The following is a 23,003-nucleotide window of genomic DNA, read 5'->3' as shown; positions in this document are numbered from 1 at the left end:
ACTTTACATTATTACCAATAAAAGTCAAAGCTGAACAAGTTTACAGATTATTGCCCAGATGACGTTTGATACACTTATTATCAGCAGACATCAACATCAGTTGTAACAGTTGTAATGACTAATGGAACCAAACTGATGACAAGGTTGTTATTTATGAATTTATTATTATTGACATAATTAATATACAAATAAAACCATTAAAATAGTGTGCACTGTTTGTGGTTCTGTGATATACGTTTTACACACTTGCCATTTGACAAGAAAAAATGAGTTTCCCTTTGGTCACTGTTAAGACAAAGCACAGATGTGAGTCAGGTGACTGCAGCAGATAAACATGATATATTCAAAATCACCCTTTAAAAAAACCTCTAGGGGTCATCAGGCCCGTTCACACCGGGCTCCTTCTCTGCATCTCGCTGTCTTGCACACACACAGACACACATAGGGACCCATTTATTTTTAAATTTACAAGGTTATCTGGCTATGTATATACAGAATATTTTACTGCCCTTTAATCTCCAAACACAGAAATGCTCAAATGTTCTTGTCAAGCTTTGAAAGCAAAAGCAGAACCTGAGTTCTTTCTGAAAAACCAGTGTGTTTGGCTGAACCACCACCAGAGGGCATCTCTTGCCCAGTTAGAACTGTGTTTCCCCCCCTGCTGCTGTGAAGAGCCCAGCAGGAGGACATGCAATCAGAGTCCAGCTCAAACTGAGACTGAGGATGTGTCAGTTTTGTTGCTAAGTCTGGTGGAGAACTGCTTCAGCTGCACACATACATGTTGTCTTTCCTGTATACAGCAAGTAGTTTGGCATATAAGTCACATTTACACATTTTTTGGATTAAAAAAAAAGTTGCACTTATATATTTAATATGTATTTTCAGTAATGATTACCTAAAAAACCTTATTCATTATAATATTGTATTACAACTATGAGAATTAATGCTCTATGATGTTTGCAAATGATATTCAACCTTGTATGTCATTATAAAATGTTATGATTATTGTTGCTAAAAATGATTAGACGGTGCTATAAGCAGATTACAATGCATTATAGACATAAAAAGACACTGCAGTAAATGCAGTGGAGTAGAAATAAAAGGTGGCATCAACTTACTCAGGCACCAGTAACTCAATATTACACTTATATACAGGAGGCTACTTGGGTAAATAAGCAGAGACAGAATAAGATTCAAGTGAGATATATTCCCATTCCCACGATAAGAACACATGAATGAACGACCTGGTAACAGTGAGAACTTTGTTTATTTGAAACAAATTCATTTTGCAGCTCTTTCTTACACTGAAGAGACAGATTAAAATAGATTTTGGAGCACTGCTATGATCATTTAAGTGCAAATGAGTACATTTCTCTACTGAAAAATACAACAGACTATATCATACACTTTCTATGCTACACATGGGGAATGTGCTGCCTGGATGTGAGACGGATCGATGGAATGTTTCAAGTGTGCAGAGATGAAATTAACAGAGTTACAGTTTATAGAGAGAGCTTCCATGCACACGGTTTGGTTTACAAGGCTACTGTGCAAAAGTTGTTGCATTTAAGACATATTGAGCATTATCAATGTGATAGAAATGTCATTGACTCGACGATGGATGAGTGCTCGCAGAGGCGATGAGGTCGATCAGTTTACAGGCACTGCAGAGATGAGTTTAATACATTCTGGATCTGGCGACGCTTCATTTCACAGGTCTGTAAATTCAGACTCATTTCTGTATTATTTCCTGGGAGATTTTCCAGAAAGAACCATGAAATCACAGATCTGTAAAATAAAGCGTTCCATTAAATCGCTCTTTTCTCTATGCTGAGAGTTTATTGCGTCCATTACAGTCAACACTCAGTCCCGACATATGAGAGAAGGTTGATGGCAGCAATCAAATGTGAAATACAAGCAGATAAATAAATAGGCTATCTCTGCACTCAAGTGCAAACGTGCTGACGCGATACGCTGTATACTGTGAAGCGTTTCTCACATAACTGGCCAATAACCAAGAGCAGATGAGCCAACATTCGTGGCTTTTACAGCACTAGCAAATACAGATGTACTTCTGTTTCTAAAGAAAATAACCAGGCAACGAAAAATATGAATGTATCCTTCCATTTGCAACACTGAAAATTGAAAAAAAAAAAAAAAAAAAAAAGCCAAATAATGTTGTCAAAGAACACCAGTACATAAAATCTCTAAAATCATAAATAAATGTATAAAACACAGGAATGAGCCTTTTTAAGGGGGAATTGGTTCAATATATTGCCTCTCTGCTTCTTGCCAATTCTCTCGCAGACATAAAAATAGTGGAACGTTTTTTTTCCGACGGGCAGCAGCAGCGTAGCTTATGATGACGACTGACCCACTCACACTCCACTGTGTCGGACACGTGCAGACAAGACAGGCCGGAGGATAACTTGAGAATCAAAGTGTCATTGTTGGCCGTGGGCCCGCTCAGGGCATGCTCCTGGAGCCCAGGCCGTCCCTCTCTGCAGATATGGACTTGACCAGCTCCTCCACCCAGCGGACCTCGGAGGCCACCTGCTCAGCCAGGACCTCGTAGCGGTTTTCCAGGCGCCCAAACTTGCGCTTGAGGATGTTGGCGGCCTGCATGGTGAGCCGGGCGTCCTCCTGGCTCTTCTTGCGCTGGGCCTGAGTGTGCTGCAGCTCATGGCGGATGTAGCTCAGGTCGCTGGAGATGCTCTGGTTCTCCTCCTTGTACCAACCCTCCTTCTCCTCATAAATGGACAACAGCGCCGCCACATCCTCCCGGCACGAGCGCTGGTTGCGCTCCAGATCCCTCAGGCCTTCCTCCGCCGCTGTGATCTCCTCCAGGACCTGGGAGAAGCGCTCGAAGTTGACGTAAGTGTTGTTAGGCGGCATGCTAGAGTGGGACTTGATGGTGTACTCCTTCAGACGAGTGGTCTTCAGGCGCCGGCGCTCAGGCTTGTGGTCTCTCTCCTCCTGGCGGACATTTCGCCTCTTAATCACCTGGAGAGGAAAAGATGTGAAGGTTTGAAATAAAGATGGATTCACTGACCTATACTGGACTTCTGGGCTCTGTCTCATTGAGCTACAACATATAATAAATCACAGTAATCTAGTCGTGAAGGCTAAATACAGATTCATTACTCTGCATTTCCAGAGTATTAAATACATGTTTCTTAATATGAAGCCGAACACCTCACCTAACAGAATTGTGTTACACTACATCTCCAGACAAATACGCTACACAAAACACTCACCTTAATCCAGGGGTGTTCAAGACTGTCGTCGATTGTCATTCTCTTCCTGCAAAAGAAATAATTCACTGGTGAGAAAATGACAGAGTAGCGGCTTTCGTGCATCTACACAACTTTCTATTCTTTTCTTTTGGCTTTAAGTCTGAAAAAGCTCGTACTTTGGATCCTTGACCAGCAGACGGCGTATGAAGTCCTTGGCCAGCTCGCTGGTGTTGCTGAAATACTCTTCGTCAAAGTCATAGTTGACAGCTGAGATGTTTGTCAGGGTCTCCTGCTTCGTCTCACCCAGGAAAGGTGAAGCACCGCTCAGCCTACAGGAACGCAGATTACAGGAGGGTTCGCTTTATAAAACACATGGATGAGGTGTGAAGTGATTTATGGAGCTTCAAACGATCACCACAGTCGAGATGTGACACGTTACTCACAGAATGTATGTGATCACTCCGATGCTCCTGCAGAGAAGAGAGGAACCAAACATGAGTGGAAACTGTCACACGGGTCAGTAAACAGTTTCAGAGGGAGAGAGAGAGGGAAAAAACACATGTTGACATCTTACCACATGTCCGCCTCCAGTCCAAGTGGCTCATAGTTGACTATTTCAGGCGCTGTAAAGCACAGAGGAATGAACGCTTTAATTTAAACCAGATGTGGAGGTCTGAAACACACTAACATCCACTTACAGGGTTGAACTTACTGACCAGAGTGGACACACACACACACACACACATACACACACACACACACACACAAAGTGATTCTGGATTTTATTATTATTGGATCTCACCGACAAACTCAGGTGTTCCAAAAATGTTCTTGAACTCGTTTCCCGCTTTGATCTGATGAGCGATCCCAAAGTCGATCAGCTTGATCCTGGGGTTGGGGACGTTTTTGTCCAGCAGCATGATGTTCTCAGGCTGAAAGATTAAAAATACATCGCCAAGCGTTAGAGGGAAATTGAGGGTTTGATACAGTTCACACGTAAACGCAGCTATCTGAAGATAAACTGGGCCGAGATCAGAAAGATTACATACAATCAACAGTGATTTATGCCAACAAGAACTGCTATATGCTGATAGGACAGGATGCCAGTAAAGCAGCAGCAGCAGACCACTGTCTGATCATTTGCTTTGATTTATTGATTGCAAATATTGCAAACCAACATAAATTATATTATACTACAATACACCATCATATCTCACTAACATGTCGACTATGACTGTTGGCCCACAGTCTCACAAACGAGCTGTCTTAACCCCAGACTGCTGACCTTGAGGTCAAAGTGAGCGATGCGTTTGGAGTGTAGATACTGAACGCCGTCCAGGATCTGCTTCAGAAACTGGGTGGCCTCCTCCTCCGTCAGAGACTCCTTCTCAGCCAGGAAGTCGAACAGCTCTCCTCCGGACACCAGCTCCAGGATCAGGATCACGTCGGTCTTGTTTTCAAAGATGTCGTGCAGCGTGATGATGTTGCTGTGTTGGATCTCCCGCAGGATGTTGACCTCGCGCTCGATCTCTTCGCGGCTCACCCCTCGCCGGCTGGACGACAGCCGCCGCTTCTTGATGAACTTGGCTGCGTACTCCACACCTGTGCTCTTTTCCTTACACTTGCGAACGATGGCAAACTGTCCGCTGCAGGGAGGAGAGAACAAAGGGATGAGACAGATAAGGACAATACAGACCTGCTGGTCTTCTTGTTTTATTCCAGCTTTAAGTTATTATAATGGATGAATTCTTGTCTGCTGGTCAGAGCACATAAGCTAAATGAAGACATCACTTTGGGCTACGATGACCTTGTGATTAGGACTGGTTGGGAAACAGTCGACTAAGTAACAGATTAATAAAATCACTGGAATAACAGTGATTGTTAGTTGCCTGAGTATTCAGTGATGCTGACACAGTAAATGCAGAACATAGGACAGATTTTACTCATTAAAGATAAATAAAAGTAAAGAGTAGTTGGGTTTAACAGAAAAATAAATAAAAAACATTACTGACAAGAACAATAAGATCAATGTGCAGGTGAGGTGACAGGATTTCATAATGCGTAACGATGCAGAGAGTTAAACATTTTCACATTTTGTGTCTGCATACCTTTCTATCTAAACACACACACACACACACTGCCCTCTCCACACCACAGCAGAGGTGGAAAGGCACATTGAGATGCAGTGATGTCACACTTTTTGCTGCATTACTGCAGGAAAAAAATAGCTGTGGTGAAGAAAGTTGAGTTTAATCTTCTAAGAATCGATGACTCACTCACAAACTATCAAGCACGGTGCTAAACGGATATTTAATATGTTGCTGACACATACTGAAATCTTTTGGCCTTTACTGGATCTAATGTTTTGGATGGCTCGCAGCTCATACCTTCCATCAAAATGCATCCCAAACACACCACGCGCAGCTATGGAGGATCTGGTTACACTTCATGCGCACATTTATTTTTATTTCTGAGAAACTACAAACACAGCTGATCCGAAAAACACACATTTGTGCTGCTGCAGCAATCTGGTACCTTGCTTTGAAAATGTGCCTGTGTTGTTTCACAGATTCAAATGAACCATCATGCTTTGCACATGCTAGCAACTAATTACAGTTTTTCTATGCCATCAGGTAGGCGTTTGTATTCACTCAATACAACATATGTGACACATGAATCTCTGATGGCCTCCAAACGTGGCACAAATCAATACATCACAACTGTCTTCTGGGTGCATTCACACCTGTATATAGACGCCAAAGACACACGTTAGCGTCAGACATGAACAGTGTCTTGTCTAATGCTGAGTCTTTTCAAAGAATAAAAGAGTCACATCTACAGAACATACCTGCCCAGCTCCTCTCCCATCTCATAGTACAACTCGACATCCTCTTGCCTGAAACCAGCCATGGTGCGCTGACTGGACTGATGATGGAAGAAATGCCTAAAGAGTCACTGCAGTGAGAAAGAAGAAGAGAAACATATAAACTCAGTAAACAGTAAACAAAACAACACCATGTTAGTAGATCTGAGTTGAGATACAAGCCTTTAATTATGAGCCAGAAATACCATTTTCCAATAACATAGGAATTCACCTCTTTTGGCAACTGACTGGGCTTCTTCCCTCCTTATTTGGCTCGAGCCAGCACAGCTTTAGTTTCCAGAGACTTTCTGGCTGATGTCAGACCTCTGCATACCAGTCCTACTTACATCATCTCCTGCCCTGCACCAGCTATCTGACTCAGTTAAAGGGACTGGGGTCTACACGCACCAGCAAGTACTTTTACTCATTAAAAACATGTTTGTTCTCCACGAGTTAAACATCAAACTGTTTCTGATGGTGGTTTATAATAACACACCGGTGATGCTGTGTAGCCACTGTGCCGTTTGTGTTACGAGCAGGCGGCAGAGACATTTTTACTGGGAGATATCGTTGGTGAAATTAGCATGAAGGTCGAGATTATCGCCGTAAACACAAAGGGAAACTCATGCCACGAGTAAAACAAAATAACTCCGGGAATACAAAACTATTCAAAGGAAGAAATTAAGGGATTTTCTGCAACGGAAGACAGCTAGCTTAGCCGGTCAGCTAGCTAACACTAACACACCGCATAAACACCGGCCTTCGCTGTTTGAGAAACACATACGATTAATAACACTGGAACACTGATTAAAAACTACATTTTTAACTAAATAAAACCTAAAAGCATTGATGTAACGTATACTTACGGTACAGCTGGCTATGAGTGCCGCATTCCCCTCCGATGTGGTTTGTGTGTGATTTCACACACTGAAGCTAGCCACAGTCAAACACATAACTTCCGGTCCGCTTCTTCAAAAATAAAAGCCTCAAGTAAAACAACAAAATGTGAAGTATCAAAGTAAAAGTACTTTTCTTGGCTGATAGGTCCCTTTCAGAGAATTACATTATTATATAAGTAATATTATTGGATTATTATTACTGATACTTTACAGTTTGGTGTTCTATAGTGGAGGTGGAGCACATATTAATTATTGTATATACTGTTGGGTAGTTTGATCTCTGCACAAAATCACGTTTTGTGAATTGATCATATGCTTTTTTTTTTACAAAATCTTGTAAACAATCTGTAATTAGTCACTAAAGCTTTGGTAAATGTACTTTGTTGCTTTCTACCACTGCAGAATAAACGAATAAATAAAGAATAAATAAATGAAATCCTGTCTAATAATTCTGGTTGCTGAATACAGTGCAGAGCTCACCTTGCATGCTCAAACTCACCTTCAGTAAACTGCATACTATAAGCATGTGTGATGTCACAAAGAGGTCACCAAAAATGCTCTTTCCCTACTTCCAACTGATGTAAATGACACTTTTGTCTTTTCTTGTTTTCTATAGACAGATAGATATGTGGACGAATAGTGAGACAGCCACCAAGAGTTTTGTGAGTGTTTCAAGGGATTTTTTAATGCCCTGAGGCTTCACTTTCAGTTACACACTGTTGTTTACAACTTTTGATGTTTACACTTTATATTTTATAACTAGTTTTCTAAAGCTTACTTAAATGTTTTGATGAAATGCAGTCTTCTTTTGCATTTAGACCTTCATGTGTTACGATGAAGTTAAGAGAAAATACATTTATATAAATCTATATATTTATATAGAAAAAAGAGAAAGAGAGAAAAAGAGCAGAACAGAGTATAAAGAGTATAAACTCAAGTACAGAAAATGCATGCCTTTATTCTGAAGGCGGGGCTGGCCGGAGTTCCGGTGGTGCAGGTGCGGCCTTGGTGCAGGTGAGCAGACGGGAGGACATATGGAATGACGTCATGCTGAGTGAATCAGTCCGCAGCAGGACGTCAGTGGGCGAAAAGATCAGACGTGCAAAGACTAAAGAGGGACTGAAGTCACTCAAATGAGTCACAGGAGCACAAGAAATGCTCACAATATCTAAATACTGATACATAATAATGCAAATTAGGGAGGAGATAATCAATAGTTTCTTCCTGTTTGGACTTGTAAGTGAGTCTTAATGAATGTCTTAATGTTATTTAAAGAAAAGCTCATCTCTCAGACAAGTGAAACTGTAAAACAACTGACGGTGATACTTGAATTACCTTCTGACCATGTTGTTAAGGATATTTTACATTACATTTTTGCCATATACATTTATGCCAAATACCAAAGATGTCCAGTAAAGGCAATACAAACTCTCTGCTCTCTTTCTCCCAATAACAACCTAACCTCTTTAATATATTCACATTTTAATAATGAGTCATTAGGTAAAGTTTCTTTGATTAGCACGAATACACAGGTTATGAATTGATTATGCAAATAACATACTTTCTTTCAACAAAATAGATAGATAGATAGATAGATAGAGAACAGTTCATACACTGCGTACAGTTGGCATGTGAAAGAGCTGCAGATAAGCAGTCACACTGGAGGCTGTCCAGTAAACTATAATTACAGTGAAAATACAGGCTTAGGAACTGCAGCTCCTTGTTGGCTCAAGTCTGACTTCAAGAGTCCAAGTCATGCAATTTGGGTCCACAAATGTGTTGAGTGAAGGTTTTTAATTTAATGAGGACTTTAATGAGTACACAGCTTAGACAGATGTTTATGCATGGACCATGTACAAAACTGAATTAAAGAACAAGAGAAGAACAAGTATAATAGATAAATGAATATATGAATGTGTGCAGAATGAAATCAATCAGTGTGATCTACCATGAATGGTTCTCCATCTTTGACAGCTCAACCACGCCTCTATCATTTAATAAACTGTCACTTAAATTAAACTAAAAGATGTTTACTTAACGCAGATTTATATCCTTCATTTTACTTTCAGTGTCACATTTTCACCCTTAATTTGAGGACTTTTATTTTCTCGGTTTGACTGACTTTGTCTTCAACCAATCAGAGACGAGTTTCTGTCCCTCATGACAAAGACAGCCAATCGAAATTGCCGCTTAGCGGGAGTGGGCGTGACTTATGGGAACAGCTGGTGGGGGCTCCTGTGAGGGTCCCCGAGCCGAGCGGTTGGCTGGTCGATGGGGGAAACAACAACAAGCTAGGCACCATGAGGGTCCCCGAAACACTGGTTTGGGCCGCTTTTCTCATCCAAAAGGTGAGAGAGACCGAGTGTGTTTCTCCGAAAACTGTTTATCTACGCGTTTACTTCTCAGAGCGGTGTGTGACTGACAGCAACGCGCTGTTTCTTTTATTCCTAACGGTGCTCGGGGATGATTAGCTCGGATGCTATGACTGCTAGCTTGCGGAGATCACCGCGGGCCCCGGAGACCAGCACATCCCTCACCCTTTCTCATGAAACATTAACGGGGCAGGATCACAGCTGACCGACCGCATCCCTGAAACCATCACGGGGTTCATAACAGTTCGTTTTAGGTAGTGGAGCGGGACATGCTAGCTAACAGCAGCTCTGCACTGTTACGAATCTGTGGTCTAAAATGTGGGACTTAAGAGAGGATTAAACGTTTGTCGGCTCATTATAATGCTACTGACTAAAATATTGAAACCAACTGTTCTTTGACCCGCCGAGTAAAAGTATAACTGATTCTAGTTCTTCTTCTTCTTCGGTCTGTATCACTGTAGAAATACTGTGAGGGCAAGTGGACAAAATGTTTCCACTGTAATCTTTAGGATCCCAGTGACTGGAGTCAATGCTTCAGTAGCAGCAGACCATCAGCCATTATGATGCCAGTTTATTAGGCACACATGGTTAAAAGTAATGCAGTTCAGTTCATCAACCCTCATTAAAATGTTCAGCTTCTCTTGATTCAACGTCATGGTAACTTTGAGTTTGTGATGTTGCTGAACTGATTTGCATTAAACTATATACACTAACCCAGAGGTTAGAGAGAGGCTGGTGAATTCTCATGTGAGGAAGTGGCTCGGACTGCCAAAATGCCTTAGCAGTGCCGGACTCTACAGCGATGGAGCACTGCCACTGCCGATTTCCAGCCTGGTAGAAGAGTTCAAGTGTGCTAAGGTTGAGGCTGGACAGGTCACTCACACACTCACACCTGGGACCCTGTAGTGAGAGGTGTTGCTCTTACTCTGGCAACAGGGAAGAAGTGGACTCCAACAGCAGCTGTGCTAGACGCCTAATCAGCTCTTCGCCATCCTGACATAATGGGCCATGTCCAACACTCCTATGGCAAAAGGCATCCACAACCGTACGGCGAGCCACGGTGGTGGAGGAGGTGCGTTGACAAGAGGAAGCAGGTAGACGTGCCAGAGCTGTAGCCCAGGCCAAACAGGGCCGCTGGACGGAAGGAAGCTCACATGGAAAGATCTTTGGAGCATGGAATCAAATAGAATAAGCTTCATAGTCCGAGCCACCTATGATGTGCTGCCCTCTCCCGCCAGTCTGCAGCTGTGGCTTGGAAGGGATCCATCTTGCCCCCTGTGTAGAGTCCCAGCAACACTGAAGCACATCCTAGTGGGCTGTGGGACTAGCCTCGCCCAAGGCAGACACACTTGGAGGCACAAAGGTCCTCAGGTGCCTAGCTGAGAAACTCGAGCGCAGGAGGGTTGCTATCAACGCCCAACCTGCCACCAACCAGAAGGGGAGCCGGAACCCTCCAGGTCTAGCCGTCCACGATCTGATCTGGGCCCATTGAATGCAGCCAGGGACCGGCAGATGAAAGTTGACTTGGACCGCAGGCTCATTTTCCCCCCAGAGATCTGAACAACCACCCTGCGACCAGACCTCGTCCTCTGGTCTAATTTCCAGCAAACCGCTTACATCATTGAGCATATTTTACCTTTGTCAAAAAAAAAAGTGGCTTGTATAGGCAGGTGGCCATACTGGGATTTTAATAATATTTTGATGAACTGTTCAGGCCTGTGCTGTGTATTCAATATAAGGTCTGCACACTAACAATGACGATGATCCTCACACTGGTGTTAGCAGTGATGAGTTCAGGAGTGCTGCTGACTGTGCTGCTTAGGATAAACAACAGGAGATGCATCATATACATCATCATCACTGGACACACTCGTCGATATTTGTGGTCTGTTGTCAACATTGCTGTAAGGTGCTTTGAGTAAAAAATGAAGTCCATTAAAAATATCAGGTTGACGAAAACAAGAGGAACCCGCCGATGTTAAGTCATGGATCATTTATGGAGAAAAGTGACAGGATATCAGTGAAACCTGACTTGAGCCTTCAATCTGTTATATTTATGTGTATATTTAATATTCTGTCAGATTTGACGTTATATTTTTAAGTGTTTAATTTATTTTGTTTGTTGTGTTGGGATCAACGTGGAAATTAGTTGTTATCCTTTACATTGGTGTGTAGATCCAAGTCAAATATACAGTTTTTAAAACTTCAGAGGAATCAGGCTTTATTTAATCCCAAATATCAGTACGGTACCAAAACGCACATTCTATATTTTCCAGCAGTGCTTTGGCTTTTACCTCTAATGTGTAGCTGGACATATTGTTAAAGTCTGTGGTCCCAATATCAAAGTTCCAAACATTTCATGGACATGTGGAGTGACGCACACACTGCTATCATGTCGACAGGTGGTGGGAGAGTACGGCATGGCCCATTTCAGTGACAAGGGCAAGAGCAAAGGAAAGGATTACTGCATATTCTTCAACTCACAGTGGGCACGTCTACCTCAGGACCTCAACAAGGCAGTAAGTCACAATTAATTACATCCAGCCTGTTGAGAAATTAATATGAAAATAAATTCTGTGTCATTAGCAGGAAAAAGTGTGTATGAAGCGTTGAATGGTGACAGAGTTTCCTCCGGCTCTGGTTAACATTGCAAACTGTTTTGTTTTCTTGAAGTCTCGTCTTCAGATCTACGACCTGACGACGTCGGTCCTGTGCTCGGCCTCTGAGGTCCCCGAGGGAGGTTTCCCAAATCGCATCCCCATGGTGATGAGAGGCAACTGCACCTTCTATGAGAAAGTCCGACTGGCCCAGATAAACGGCGCCAAGGGCCTGCTCATTGTCAGCAAGGACAGACTGGTAACCCTGCTTATAATCACAAACATCTCAAGGCTGTTGCTTGTAGTCATTAAATGGATTTTGGCACTTCAGAATACAGAGAGGAGTGTTTTTATTGTTTGTTTGTTTTAATTACAGACACCACCGGCGGGAAACAAGACTCAGTATGAGGAGATTGACATTCCTGTTGCTCTGCTCAGCTACTCTGACATGCTGGACATCAGCAAGGTGAGAGGCCGGCCACTAAACTGAAACTGAAACAGCTGACGAACAAACAGAGCTGCACCGAGTTTTCTCAGCCTATTCTGATCTTCTAAATCCTGACCTGCCGGATTTTTATTCCTTTAAAGAACTATAATCTACAGCATGCACACACATTTCATTTTTTTCTAACTGTTCTTTAAAGAAAAAACTCAATCGATCTTCTCTCCTCCTTCTTTCCTCTTATAGGAAGTCCCTACTGGCACTTAATCCATCGTTTGAACTATATTTTTTAATAGATCACTCATCATGGCTTGGCATGCATATGTCATATGTCATATGTCTAACTTCTGCAGTGTTTTCGTAGAAGCCTGCGTCACCAAACACAAACTTCCAGCTACCTGCAGGGTCCAACTCTATCAGTTTTTCTCTTCTGCTTAGCAAAGTTAATTAACGCCAAACATTTTACGGTTTGATCACATATATACAAATTTAACAAAAATCTTCAGCCCTTGCCTGACCTAATGCGGCTTGTACCTCCTGCAGACCTTTGGTAAAGGAAGACTGGTTGCCATGTACGCGCCCAACGAGCCGGTGCTGGACTACAACATGGTGATCATCTTCTTGATGGCAGTAGGAACAGTCGCCATCGGAGGTTACTGGGCTGGCAGCAGAGACAGCAAGAAGTAAGTGGACACGGTGGAGTGGTGGCTTTTGAAACTGACATTTAATGTGTGAAATGTAGTACAATAGTAGTTCACGTTCATTTTAAAGGACCAAATGGTATTTAATTGTCAACAATGGTGCAGCTTTATATCAACTTAATAGTTTCAACTCCACCACATTATTGCAGGACACAAAGTTTCCTTCTGCCTGTGCACACCATGCGCTCTGTCTCCACTGCTAAATTTAAATCAAAGTGAATTTATCAGAGGGAGTCATCCCTGGGGAAAATTAGTCACCGTTTTCTCCGTAAAGTGCAAGTGTGTGATTGGTTAGGCTTTTCTCTTGGAGGAGAGCGGACTCGTCTCCTTCCCTCAAACCAAGCGGTCCACATTGTGCCACTGCAACACCACCAAAGGCCACTGTTGTTTATTTGAGGCCGCATGAGTGACTCACCAGCTTAAGCCGGTCCATCCTTCCTCATGGAGTTGCCAAGGTGACTGAGGGTGCAGTCAGACGGGGTCTCTGATGCACGGGACCGCAGGCAAAAGGCATTTTGGAATATGAGTGTATGCGTTTTGAACTTGGGAAGGAAGTGAGTGTCCGCCAGCCAAGTGATGGTAAATATTGACAGTGGATGTAGGACGGTCATTCTGGCAGCTTTGGGAAGTCACGAGCCATCAGTGAGTGACACGCAGCGACAGACAAACCAAGAGATTGGCTAACTGCACTGCTGAACGCTATTTTGACGATAAGTTGGCATAAAGATGTGCATAAAGATCATTAGTCCCCCGAATGTGGTTTCTCCTCCTGCAGACGCTACATGAAGCACAAGCGGGACGACGGTGCGGAGAAGCAGGACGAGGAGACAGTGGACGTCACCCCCATCATGATCTGTGTGTTTGTGGTCATGTGCTGCAGCATGCTGGTGCTACTCTACTTTTTCTATGACCGTCTGGGTACGACACACACACACACACACACACACACACACACACACACACACACCACTGGTCTGAACACACATAATATAAATCTCAATAAGCTTGTCAAAGACACTCGTTCATATTTTATTAAAAAAGCTCTTTAGTCAGACCCACTTTCATGTGACCAGTAGATTAATATAGTTTCAGTCCTGTCTGCCCAGTATGTATTTCTGTGTTGGGGGATGGTTTGCCTCTCAGAGGCAGTCTGTAATTTTTCCCTCCCTCACTTGTGGTCTGTCATGGCACAGAGAGCATTTGCTTGGGATACAGGATGTGAAGGAGATGACTGACAATGTTTTCCTTGTGTGACAAATAATCTCAGCTCACAGTCCTCCAGCGTTTAATTTCAGCTTTCAGCTACACATCGCAGGCTTCCTTGTTCATCTTGCCTGAGACATCAGTACAAACCCCTCCAACGCACCACTCACTCGGCTGTCACTTGTCTTTTCCTCTCATTTTTAAACCGGATAAATATAGCTGTTGTTTTGGAAACATTGTCCCGATCCTAAATATATATTCAAAGTAATCACTGTCTCATGCCATCACTGCCCACAGTATGTGTACTATGAGTTTCAGCTGCTGTGAAACAGGACTGCTGGTTAAAAGCCCAGACCATCTGAGCAAGTCTTGGTGAAGTCAAAGTGAGCTAATAATTCCTCCATTAAGCTCCACTGTAAACTTCCTCCAGATTCCTCCAGGCTACTCAAGCCAAAGCAGACACTTTATCCTCAGTTCCTCTAGCGGAGCTGCTCACTGTGCAGCATTATAAGGCTGCGGATGCAGTTGACAGTGTAAAGACTGTGTGTGTGTGTGGTAAAAGAGCTTAATGGCTCAGATAACATTTCAGAGATAAATCAGTTGAGAGAAAATAATGGCAGCTGCTTTAGCGTCTTTGATCAGCTGTGAACAGCCACCCAGCACACTAAATACTGGACACAGTGGTGGAACTGATGACCAGTGTCAGATATTTGAGGTCTAACTTTGTCAAAGAGCAGCATCAATGTATTATCAGAGGATAATCATGTGATAATCTCCACTAATCTCCTGTCCCCTCACTTTTTAGCCATTTGGGTCATAGCCATCTTCTGTGTGGCCTCCTCAGTCGGCCTCCACAGCTGCCTGTGGCCTTTTGTCAGGAGACTTCCTTTCTGCAAGTGCAGGTGAGACACGTCTCTATGGTTTCATAATGCTGCTATCAGCACGTTACATCTTCTTCTGAATCTTCATGTATTTGCTTTAGTTTAGCAAGTGTTTGGTTAGTTTGAAACAACGTTGCACACTGTTGATTTGTGTCTTTATCATTGTTGTATTTCATTGACCGTGTTACCACCACAGGGTCCCAGAGAACAACCTGCCATACTTGCACAAACGGCCGCAGATCCGCATGCTGCTGCTGTCGGCCCTCTGCATTGGTGTTAGCATCACCTGGATGGTGTTTCGCAATGAAGACCAGTAAGTGCAAATAGAAAATGTGTCAAATTTTGTAAAGAAAACCAGCCAGCTGCTGCATCCTGTTTTTTGTTTTTTTGGGATGTTCTTGTTTACATATTAGACAGATGATCAATTAAACCAGGTTTATTTTCAGGAAATTCTGATTAATTTTTCATAAATAAGTCTGATCTAAGTTACCATGGAAACTCGACCACCCAGAACTAGTATTAACCGGTGCTGAACCACTGTCACAGTTAATCTGACAGAGGTTCCTGTTCGCTGCTGCTCTGAGATCATGAGTCTGTTTATAGCACAAGTCAAACTGATCACATCTGATACATGGGTGCACATATTGTGTACTTAAAGTCTGAGCTCAAATATTTTTCAGTCTAAAGGATCTGCTCATTATTCCACTCAACATGTGAGTTTTAAAATGCACTTCAGTGAAAGTAAAGCTAATAATCGACCCATGGCTGCAGCTTTACAGTAAGGAACTTCTAGACAGTTTAACTGTTTTAAAGGGTGTTTAAACTACATGAGGCACAGACACAGACTGTAGGTGTTTAATCAGGGTTTTTGTAACCATATGGACGCTGTTACAAAACAAGAAACATAATCCAACTGATGCTATAAACAAAATGATTAGGCTGGCATCTTACGGACTCGTTTAGAGTTTAGAGCTATCTAAATGTTGCATCGTGCACATTGTATGTTAACTTTCAGCACATATGACACTAGGAAGCGTCACATTTCTCACACAGGACTTTCACAGCCGCTTGTTGAGTCAGACTGATGCCATCAGCTTTATGAAACAGTTTAATCCTTGTAAAGACTGCCAGGCTAATTCAAGAGGAGCTTTTTATGATAAACACTGCTTTTCTCAACCTCCTTCATTTTAACACCTTCCTGGCTGAACATTTACCAATAATGTGCTGACAGCAGGAGAATAACTTTAAAGTGTGTGTTAGTCCTTTATTATTTACATTTAAATATTCTCCATCCTTGCAGAAATATTGAAAGACAAATGACAATAACAGTAACAATGACAATAACATTTGGGCACTGAAGATAACGTCATGCTTTAAAAAAAGATCATAAGCATAAATGAGGGTATTTTCAGTCGATTCAATGTCTTCAGTTTAAACATAAGATCACCCGTGTGTGTGAGATGATGTGTTAGATGATGACGGTGTAGGCTGACTCACAGTCTTGTCATGTATCCTCCAGGTGGGCGTGGGTGTTACAGGACGCCCTGGGGATCGCCTTCTGTCTCTACATGCTCAAAACAGTCAGACTCCCCACATTTAAGGTCTCATGAACTATGAATATGTGAAAAGTGTCTTAAGGATTTCTTTTCATTTTACTGAGTATTAAATGTGTTGCTTATGCTCTGTGTTTCTAATTAAACTGACCTGATGTATTTTTCTGTCTCTGCAGGCTTGCACCTTACTGCTGTCGGTGCTTTTTGTCTACGATGTTTTCTTTGTATTTATCACTCCATTCTTCACAAAGGTGCGTTTTCACTCAAGGCTACTCAAATGTCTGCCGTGTCTCTTACCATGTGTCATGCTTACGTTGCCTCTGGACTTTCCTCCACAGAGTGGGGAAAGTATAATGGTGGAGGTGGCGGCTGGTCCCTCTGACTCCTCCACACATGAAAAGGTGAGCTTGTTTTCAAATATTACACCTCCCCTTTGGTTGGGTGGGATTTGGTTTAGTTACAGAAACTCCTGCTAAGCTCAGAGGAACAGTAGCTGATGGTGACACTCATGTTTGTGTTTTCTCCAGCTTCCCATGGTGCTCAAAGTGCCAAGGTTAAACTCCTCTCCCCTGGCTCTCTGTGACCGGCCCTTCTCCCTCCTGGGCTTTGGCGATATCTTAGTACCAGGTAACTAAAGGTGTCATCACACCACAAGGAACTCAAACTTCTTAAAGCGATAGTTTAGATTTTTTGAAGTGGGGTTGTAGTAGGTATTCAACCACAGTCAGTGTTTTACCTACAGGAGATGGTGGGCAACACGCTCCCAGTTTGAGGCTGACAGGATTACAGGGACAGAAGATAATCAATGTATTAAAATGTATTTTAGCCACCTTAAAAAAAAAAAGCAATATTTCAAGTGTACGCTAATTTTAGAATATTTCCACCATCGCCGTCAGACAGCCCTCTCCGACTGGGAACTGAAGCAGTTCTAACACACTTTTCCAAGCCACCAGACTCCATTAACAAAAAACAGTAATTTTACCTCTGCTGTAACTTCGGTGTTCAGATCCAAACTAATGTGTTGAAATGCCCAAAGTCACCCAGTAACACAAACTAACTGGTCGAGGCAGCTGGATAAGTACCTTACAACCCCCACTTAATAATCCAAATGATCCCTTTAAAGCTTTTTTTTGCTTTATTTAAACCAATAGTGACCAAACACAGAACTACTCAGCTCATAGCAGCAAATAGTAGCTCCTCTGTTTGACTGATCTTTGTTGTGTTCTCCGTCAGGTCTGCTGGTGGCATACTGTCACAGATTCGACATTTTGACACAATCCTCCAGGATCTACTTTGTGGCCTGTACAATTGGTACGTACATGGGCTGGGGGCCGGTGAGGACTGTAGCTGGTGAAATGTTGCAGTGTTTTGATAACCCCCATTCGGACAGGTTTTACATTACAGGGGGGAATCAAATATTCACTGTGCTCCTGGGAAATTTAATCACTGTGAAATTACAGGAAGTGGTCTGGAATAGATGTGGGCTTTCTGCAGGACTGACCAACACACAATACCAGTACCTACCTGTAGCCATCACAACCGTCCCTTTAATGAGATTTTACGGGGTCTTGCTCTCCTGATGGCTTTAAGCTGACAAAAAAAGAATAAAGTAGAAGGAAAAGCAGCTCTTATAAGGCTATAATTATTACTGGGGTGGGGGGGTCACATATGGGATTAAAACCACTGATCAGGTGATATTAAAATCCCCCCATTGCCCCTGGAGAAATGAGCGCAGCCTGAAAGGGGCTTTAGACTGAAAATCTGCATTATCTGACATGTTGGCTTGACCTTATGCGTGCTGTCTGTCTGTCTGTCTGTCTGTCTCTCTCTCAGCTTACGGCATCGGTCTGCTGATCACCTTCGTGGCCCTCGCCGTGATGCAGATGGGTCAGCCGGCCTTGCTCTACCTGGTGCCTTGCACTCTGCTCACCAGCCTCACTGTAGCGCTGTGGCGCAGGGAGTTGCCCCAGTTCTGGACTGGAAGTGGATTTGTGGTGAATACCAGTTTGATATGACCGCCTACAGCCGAAGAACAAAAGACTATTTAAAAAAAAAAAAAAAACAAGCAACAAAAGAAAAAAAAAATCATCTAGTTAAATAACATGCAGAGTAAAGTAGAATTTTAAGTTGAGTAACCCCTTTAAATAATTCCATCCGTTCCAACTGCCTCTTTGTGTTTTACTGTCCCTGCCTTCCTTCTCATCGCTGCATCCTTTACTTTACTGTGGCTGTGCTCTAGTCTGCTGCTGAGGGCTCAGCTGACTGTGAATGTCACTGCAGGTATTCAATCTGGGCTTGCTACCACTAAAACATCCTGATCTTACTTTAAGGGATAGTTCGGATTATTTGAAGTGGGGTTCTGTGAGGTACTTATCAATAGTTGGTGTATTACCAACAATAGATTGCGGTCAGTACAGCGTCAGTGTGGAGGAGCAGGCAGGAGTCCTGGTACAGATGCTAAGCAATGTACTGCTGTGGAATTGTTTAAGTTCCCGCTATATTTGGAATATTTTAACTGCTTTACATTGCTGTCAGACAGCAACAACAGGGAGCTCAAGCCGTTCTCTCTCCATTTTCTCTCCCTTCAAAGCCACCAGACTCCATTCATAAAAACAGTGATTTTACCTCACAGACCAGTCTGTCAGTTTGCTTGTCTTATTGTGTGACTTTGGTGTTTTAAATTGTTAATTCGGATCCAAACTAACATGCTAGTTCATTGATTGAGGCAGTGGTAGAAACTCATCCAGAAACTGTGAGGTAAAGTTACTGTTTTTGTCAACGGAGTCTGGCAGCTTTTAAGAGAAGGAGGGAACGGATTCAGTTACCTGTTGACAGGGCTGGACTAAATATAATTTACTTTTTACCGGATAGAAGTACATTGGCTTAGCATCTGTGCAAAGACTCCTGGCTGCAATCTACTGTAGTAATACACCAAATGTGGAGAACTATCATACAACCCCACTTCAAATAATCCGTACTATCCCTTTAAAGGTTTCTTTTTTCGTTGTTTTTTCCCTCCCATAGGATTATGTTTTTTTTTCATTTCTGTGTACAAACATCTGTGCAAGACTAACACTGAAGCTATTATTGGTGATGCTCATAGTGATGTAGATGATTATTTCTTAAATAATAGCAGTTAGCATGTGGTATCGGTGTGGTTTAGTAGAACTCATCCCTGTGGGATTAGCTTTGATATGCCTCCCCTTTCTTGCATATCTGGGACCCTTTAATCTCTGTACAGGAATACCTCTGACAACATTAAGTATTAAGCCTCCTTTAATTGGGGTTTTCACTGGTGACTGATGATGAAAAAAAAATGCATTTAGCTTCAAATCTGCGTGTGGACAGAGGAATGACTGTATATTCTTTGGTTTTGTTTGTCTGACCTACAGCTATTCTGCCTGTGACCATCATTACATTTTGTTTTCTGCTCGCCACAATTCAGCCATCTTATATAGACGCCATTTTTATGTCCCCTGCAGCCTGCCATAGTGCTCGCGCCAATCAACTGTACACAGACTGCAGCGCCGCAGACGGAGGGGCCCTCGGCGAAACCGGAGCCACAAACCACAGAAGCCACCAATCAGAACGAAGACTCACCGCGGCACCCGCCTCAGGAAACGCCCCTCGCTACGAGAGACGAAGGGGAAAACAAATCTGACTGAAAGGACATTTAGTATGGCATTTTACATTTCACTTCATGTTTTATTTGTTGTTGACGTTTTTTTCTACATCGTGTCTCAGTCAATGGACATTTTAAGTACAGACGTTTATTTGCACTTGGCGCGAAGGGAGCAGCAGAGGAGATGTGTGTTTTGGCTCAGCGGGGCACCAGGATGGGACACACGAGGTCGAGGCACTAAAACCGACGAACACACCAAGTATGAAACCTGCACAGCCGCCCCAACACCTCCCTCTGCTAACATACAGTCTTAACCACCTCAAAAAAGAATGAAAACCCAAATCTGGAAGCTACACGACCTGTTGAACACTAGACAGTCCCATGAAACTAAGACGAGGTTCTTAACAGCTCTAAAGGCTCCGTCACACCAGTGAAAGTAAAATAAAGTAAAAAAAAAAAAAGCAAAATAAATTCAGTGGAATCACTGCGATCAGTGAATTTGTTCAATGTAAATTCACACCGTTTTTCTTTAACTTTACTTTCTACTGTAACAAAATATTATTATTTAGGATAATCATTTTACTAATTTCTTAAAAGCAAAAATGCCAAAGATTTACCGGTTCCAGTTTCTCAATTGTGAGAATTTGAAACTTCTCCTAATATGATCACTGAATATCTTTAAAGTGGTTTAAAGTGTTGATCAGACAAAACAAGAGATGTGAAGATGTCAGCTCAGACTCTGAAAATACTGTAAATTTATATGATATAGGAGATAAAGTTTTTCTGACACTGTAGAGACAAGGCAAATGGATAACTGGCAGATCAATCCATGATAGAAATAAGTCAGTGCCAACCCTAAAGTTACCAGACAGGAACCTTGCTGTTCTGTTAGCATACAAGCCTGCTAACAGGGCTTTTTGCCCGTCAACAACTTGTTGCGATACTTTCTGGTGTGACGGGGCCTTAAAGCTGTCCGTAAGCTTGAAATTAACTTGCGTCTATCACACTCACTCAGTGGAGGTGTGTCCTAAGTCAGACAGCTCCAGTTCAAGTCGTTCCCCTCAGTTGTACAGTGTTTGTCTGTAAAGTCGGACTTTATGTCGGCTTTAGAAAATCACAAGAACTGTCAGACAGAAGAGTTTCACACCCTTTAAAATGTGGTGCTGTCATGGTTGGACTGAGCCATTACAATTATTATTATTTTTTTTTTTACTGAAGCATTTGTTAATGTTTTCTCATCTTACTTTTGGTATTTTGTTTTGCATGCTATGATTTAGATTTTACCCTTTTATATAAAGCCAGTGTATAATCTCTAGTATACATTAGTGGTGGAGCCACAGTTAAAAACGTTGGCCAGATTTGTTCCCCCAGTCGTCGCTCATATTGTCTTAAGAACTGGTTTTGGCCTTAAATGTGTCCATGCTGGGAGGCTGAAGTAGAATGTGTCACATGTAAACGTTGCTTTATGAAAAGTGCTGATGTGCTGCAGTTTAACGTGTGAGCTGAGGAGCGAGTGATGATTAGATTAGTTTGTATGAGGCATTTGCACAACATTTTTTTTAAATTCATGGGCTGATAGAAGTCGTTGGTTCATGTCTCTATTTGTTTATGTTTACCCAAAGGGTTTAAAGAATGGAAATTAAGATATAGCCAATATTCATCCTGCTTTGGTTTTAAAGTCCACTTCAGGCTAGAGGCTGTGATGTTAAACACCAGAGCTCAGCAGTCACTTAATTCTCTACACCAGTGTGGATGTAGTTCATTTATGATGCCTGATAACAAAGATCGACACGTCTGTGTAGCAGCTGAGGTCGGGTTGTCTGGACGTGTGCCCCCGCTGGTTCAATAACAGTGTTTTCCAGGACAGATTATTCATCCACCAGTATAGTTTGTCATCACCAAGTGGTTTTTAACGCCTCTGTTGAGGAATAAACATAATAAAGAAATGTTGTACCAGATTCTTGGTGTTTTGTTTTTGTTGCACAATATTCCACAGAATTTAAACTTAACAGGCTGTGAGAGGTTCTGTCTGAATGCGTCTTTTCATTGCGGCCCCTCCAGCTGTGAAAAAGGTCCACTGCTGTTCACGCTCTGCAGAGACGAGCGGCAGTCTGACAAAGAGCCTCTGTGTCGCCTTGGCTCAGTCACTCACAGTGGAGAGCTGTTTATACTGCGATCGTCACTATCAGATCAACTAAGGCGCTGTTCAGTGGGGCGGGCGGGGGCGGGGGCGCCGTACAGCACCACGTAGGTCTGTGTTTGGGTTTCACATCCTAAAGGTCGGCCTGATCAGTTTTTCAGGGTCTGTGTAGGCGTTTTATATTGAAGCTGTTTTCTGACAGCAGCGTATGAGCCACAGAACACTAGTAACATTTGTAAAAGGACTAATCACACTAGTTACATTACTAAAAAGGGACTAACAACTTATTAAAAAGGCACCTATTAATTTAACAAGGGAAATGAAGCCATGTGCTATCCAATAAATAACTCTAAAAATACTCTGCCAGTTTTTGACAATATAGGTTCAATAATTGAGACGTCTTTGTGTCTAGTGCAACATATTTACACAAATATCTTTTCGGAGGCTTATGACAGTCCTCAGACAGCCTCCCACTAATAGCTGGATGCGCTTCG

The 23,003-nt window shown here is 42.5% G+C and overlaps 2 protein-coding genes across 3 annotated transcripts; one reads left to right on the top strand and one right to left on the bottom strand.

Moving 5' to 3' along the window:
- Positions 1-1,248: 1,248 nt before the first annotated feature.
- On the bottom strand, positions 1,249-7,037 carry dapk3 (death-associated protein kinase 3). The gene is made up of 9 exons (XM_070844609.1): positions 6,966-7,037; positions 6,085-6,191; positions 4,522-4,882; positions 4,039-4,168; positions 3,811-3,859; positions 3,680-3,706; positions 3,413-3,565; positions 3,258-3,303; positions 1,249-3,003 (listed from the first exon to the last, which is right to left on the bottom strand). Exons 2-9 carry the CDS (start codon positions 6,144-6,146, stop codon positions 2,467-2,469), a joined length of 1,365 nt encoding a protein of 454 aa, XP_070700710.1. The 5' UTR covers positions 6,147-6,191; positions 6,966-7,037; the 3' UTR covers positions 1,249-2,466.
- A 2,205-nt stretch (positions 7,038-9,242) lies between these two features.
- On the top strand, positions 9,243-21,048 carry sppl2 (signal peptide peptidase-like 2). 2 transcript variants are annotated; one of them, XM_070845484.1, is made up of 15 exons: positions 9,243-9,346; positions 11,773-11,889; positions 12,044-12,226; positions 12,344-12,433; positions 12,953-13,092; positions 13,886-14,028; positions 15,119-15,215; positions 15,391-15,507; positions 16,714-16,795; positions 16,924-16,998; positions 17,086-17,148; positions 17,275-17,374; positions 17,981-18,058; positions 18,581-18,741; positions 20,230-21,048. In XM_070845484.1, exons 1-15 carry the CDS (start codon positions 9,299-9,301, stop codon positions 20,410-20,412), a joined length of 1,677 nt encoding a protein of 558 aa, XP_070701585.1. In that variant the 5' UTR covers positions 9,243-9,298; the 3' UTR covers positions 20,413-21,048. The 2 variants fall into 2 exon arrangements, with proteins under 2 accessions (XP_070701585.1, XP_070701586.1); XM_070845485.1 differs by lacking the exon at positions 20,230-21,048 and adding an exon at positions 18,987-19,091.
- Positions 21,049-23,003: the final 1,955 nt, after the last annotated feature.

The sequence above is a fragment of the Pempheris klunzingeri genome, chromosome 15, assembly GCF_042242105.1.
Source record: "Pempheris klunzingeri isolate RE-2024b chromosome 15, fPemKlu1.hap1, whole genome shotgun sequence".
In the NCBI taxonomy this organism is placed as follows: Eukaryota; Metazoa; Chordata; class Actinopteri; order Acropomatiformes; family Pempheridae; genus Pempheris; species Pempheris klunzingeri.
The sequence above is the reverse complement of the archived record's forward strand: the minus strand, read 5'-3'. Positions and strand labels throughout refer to the sequence as shown.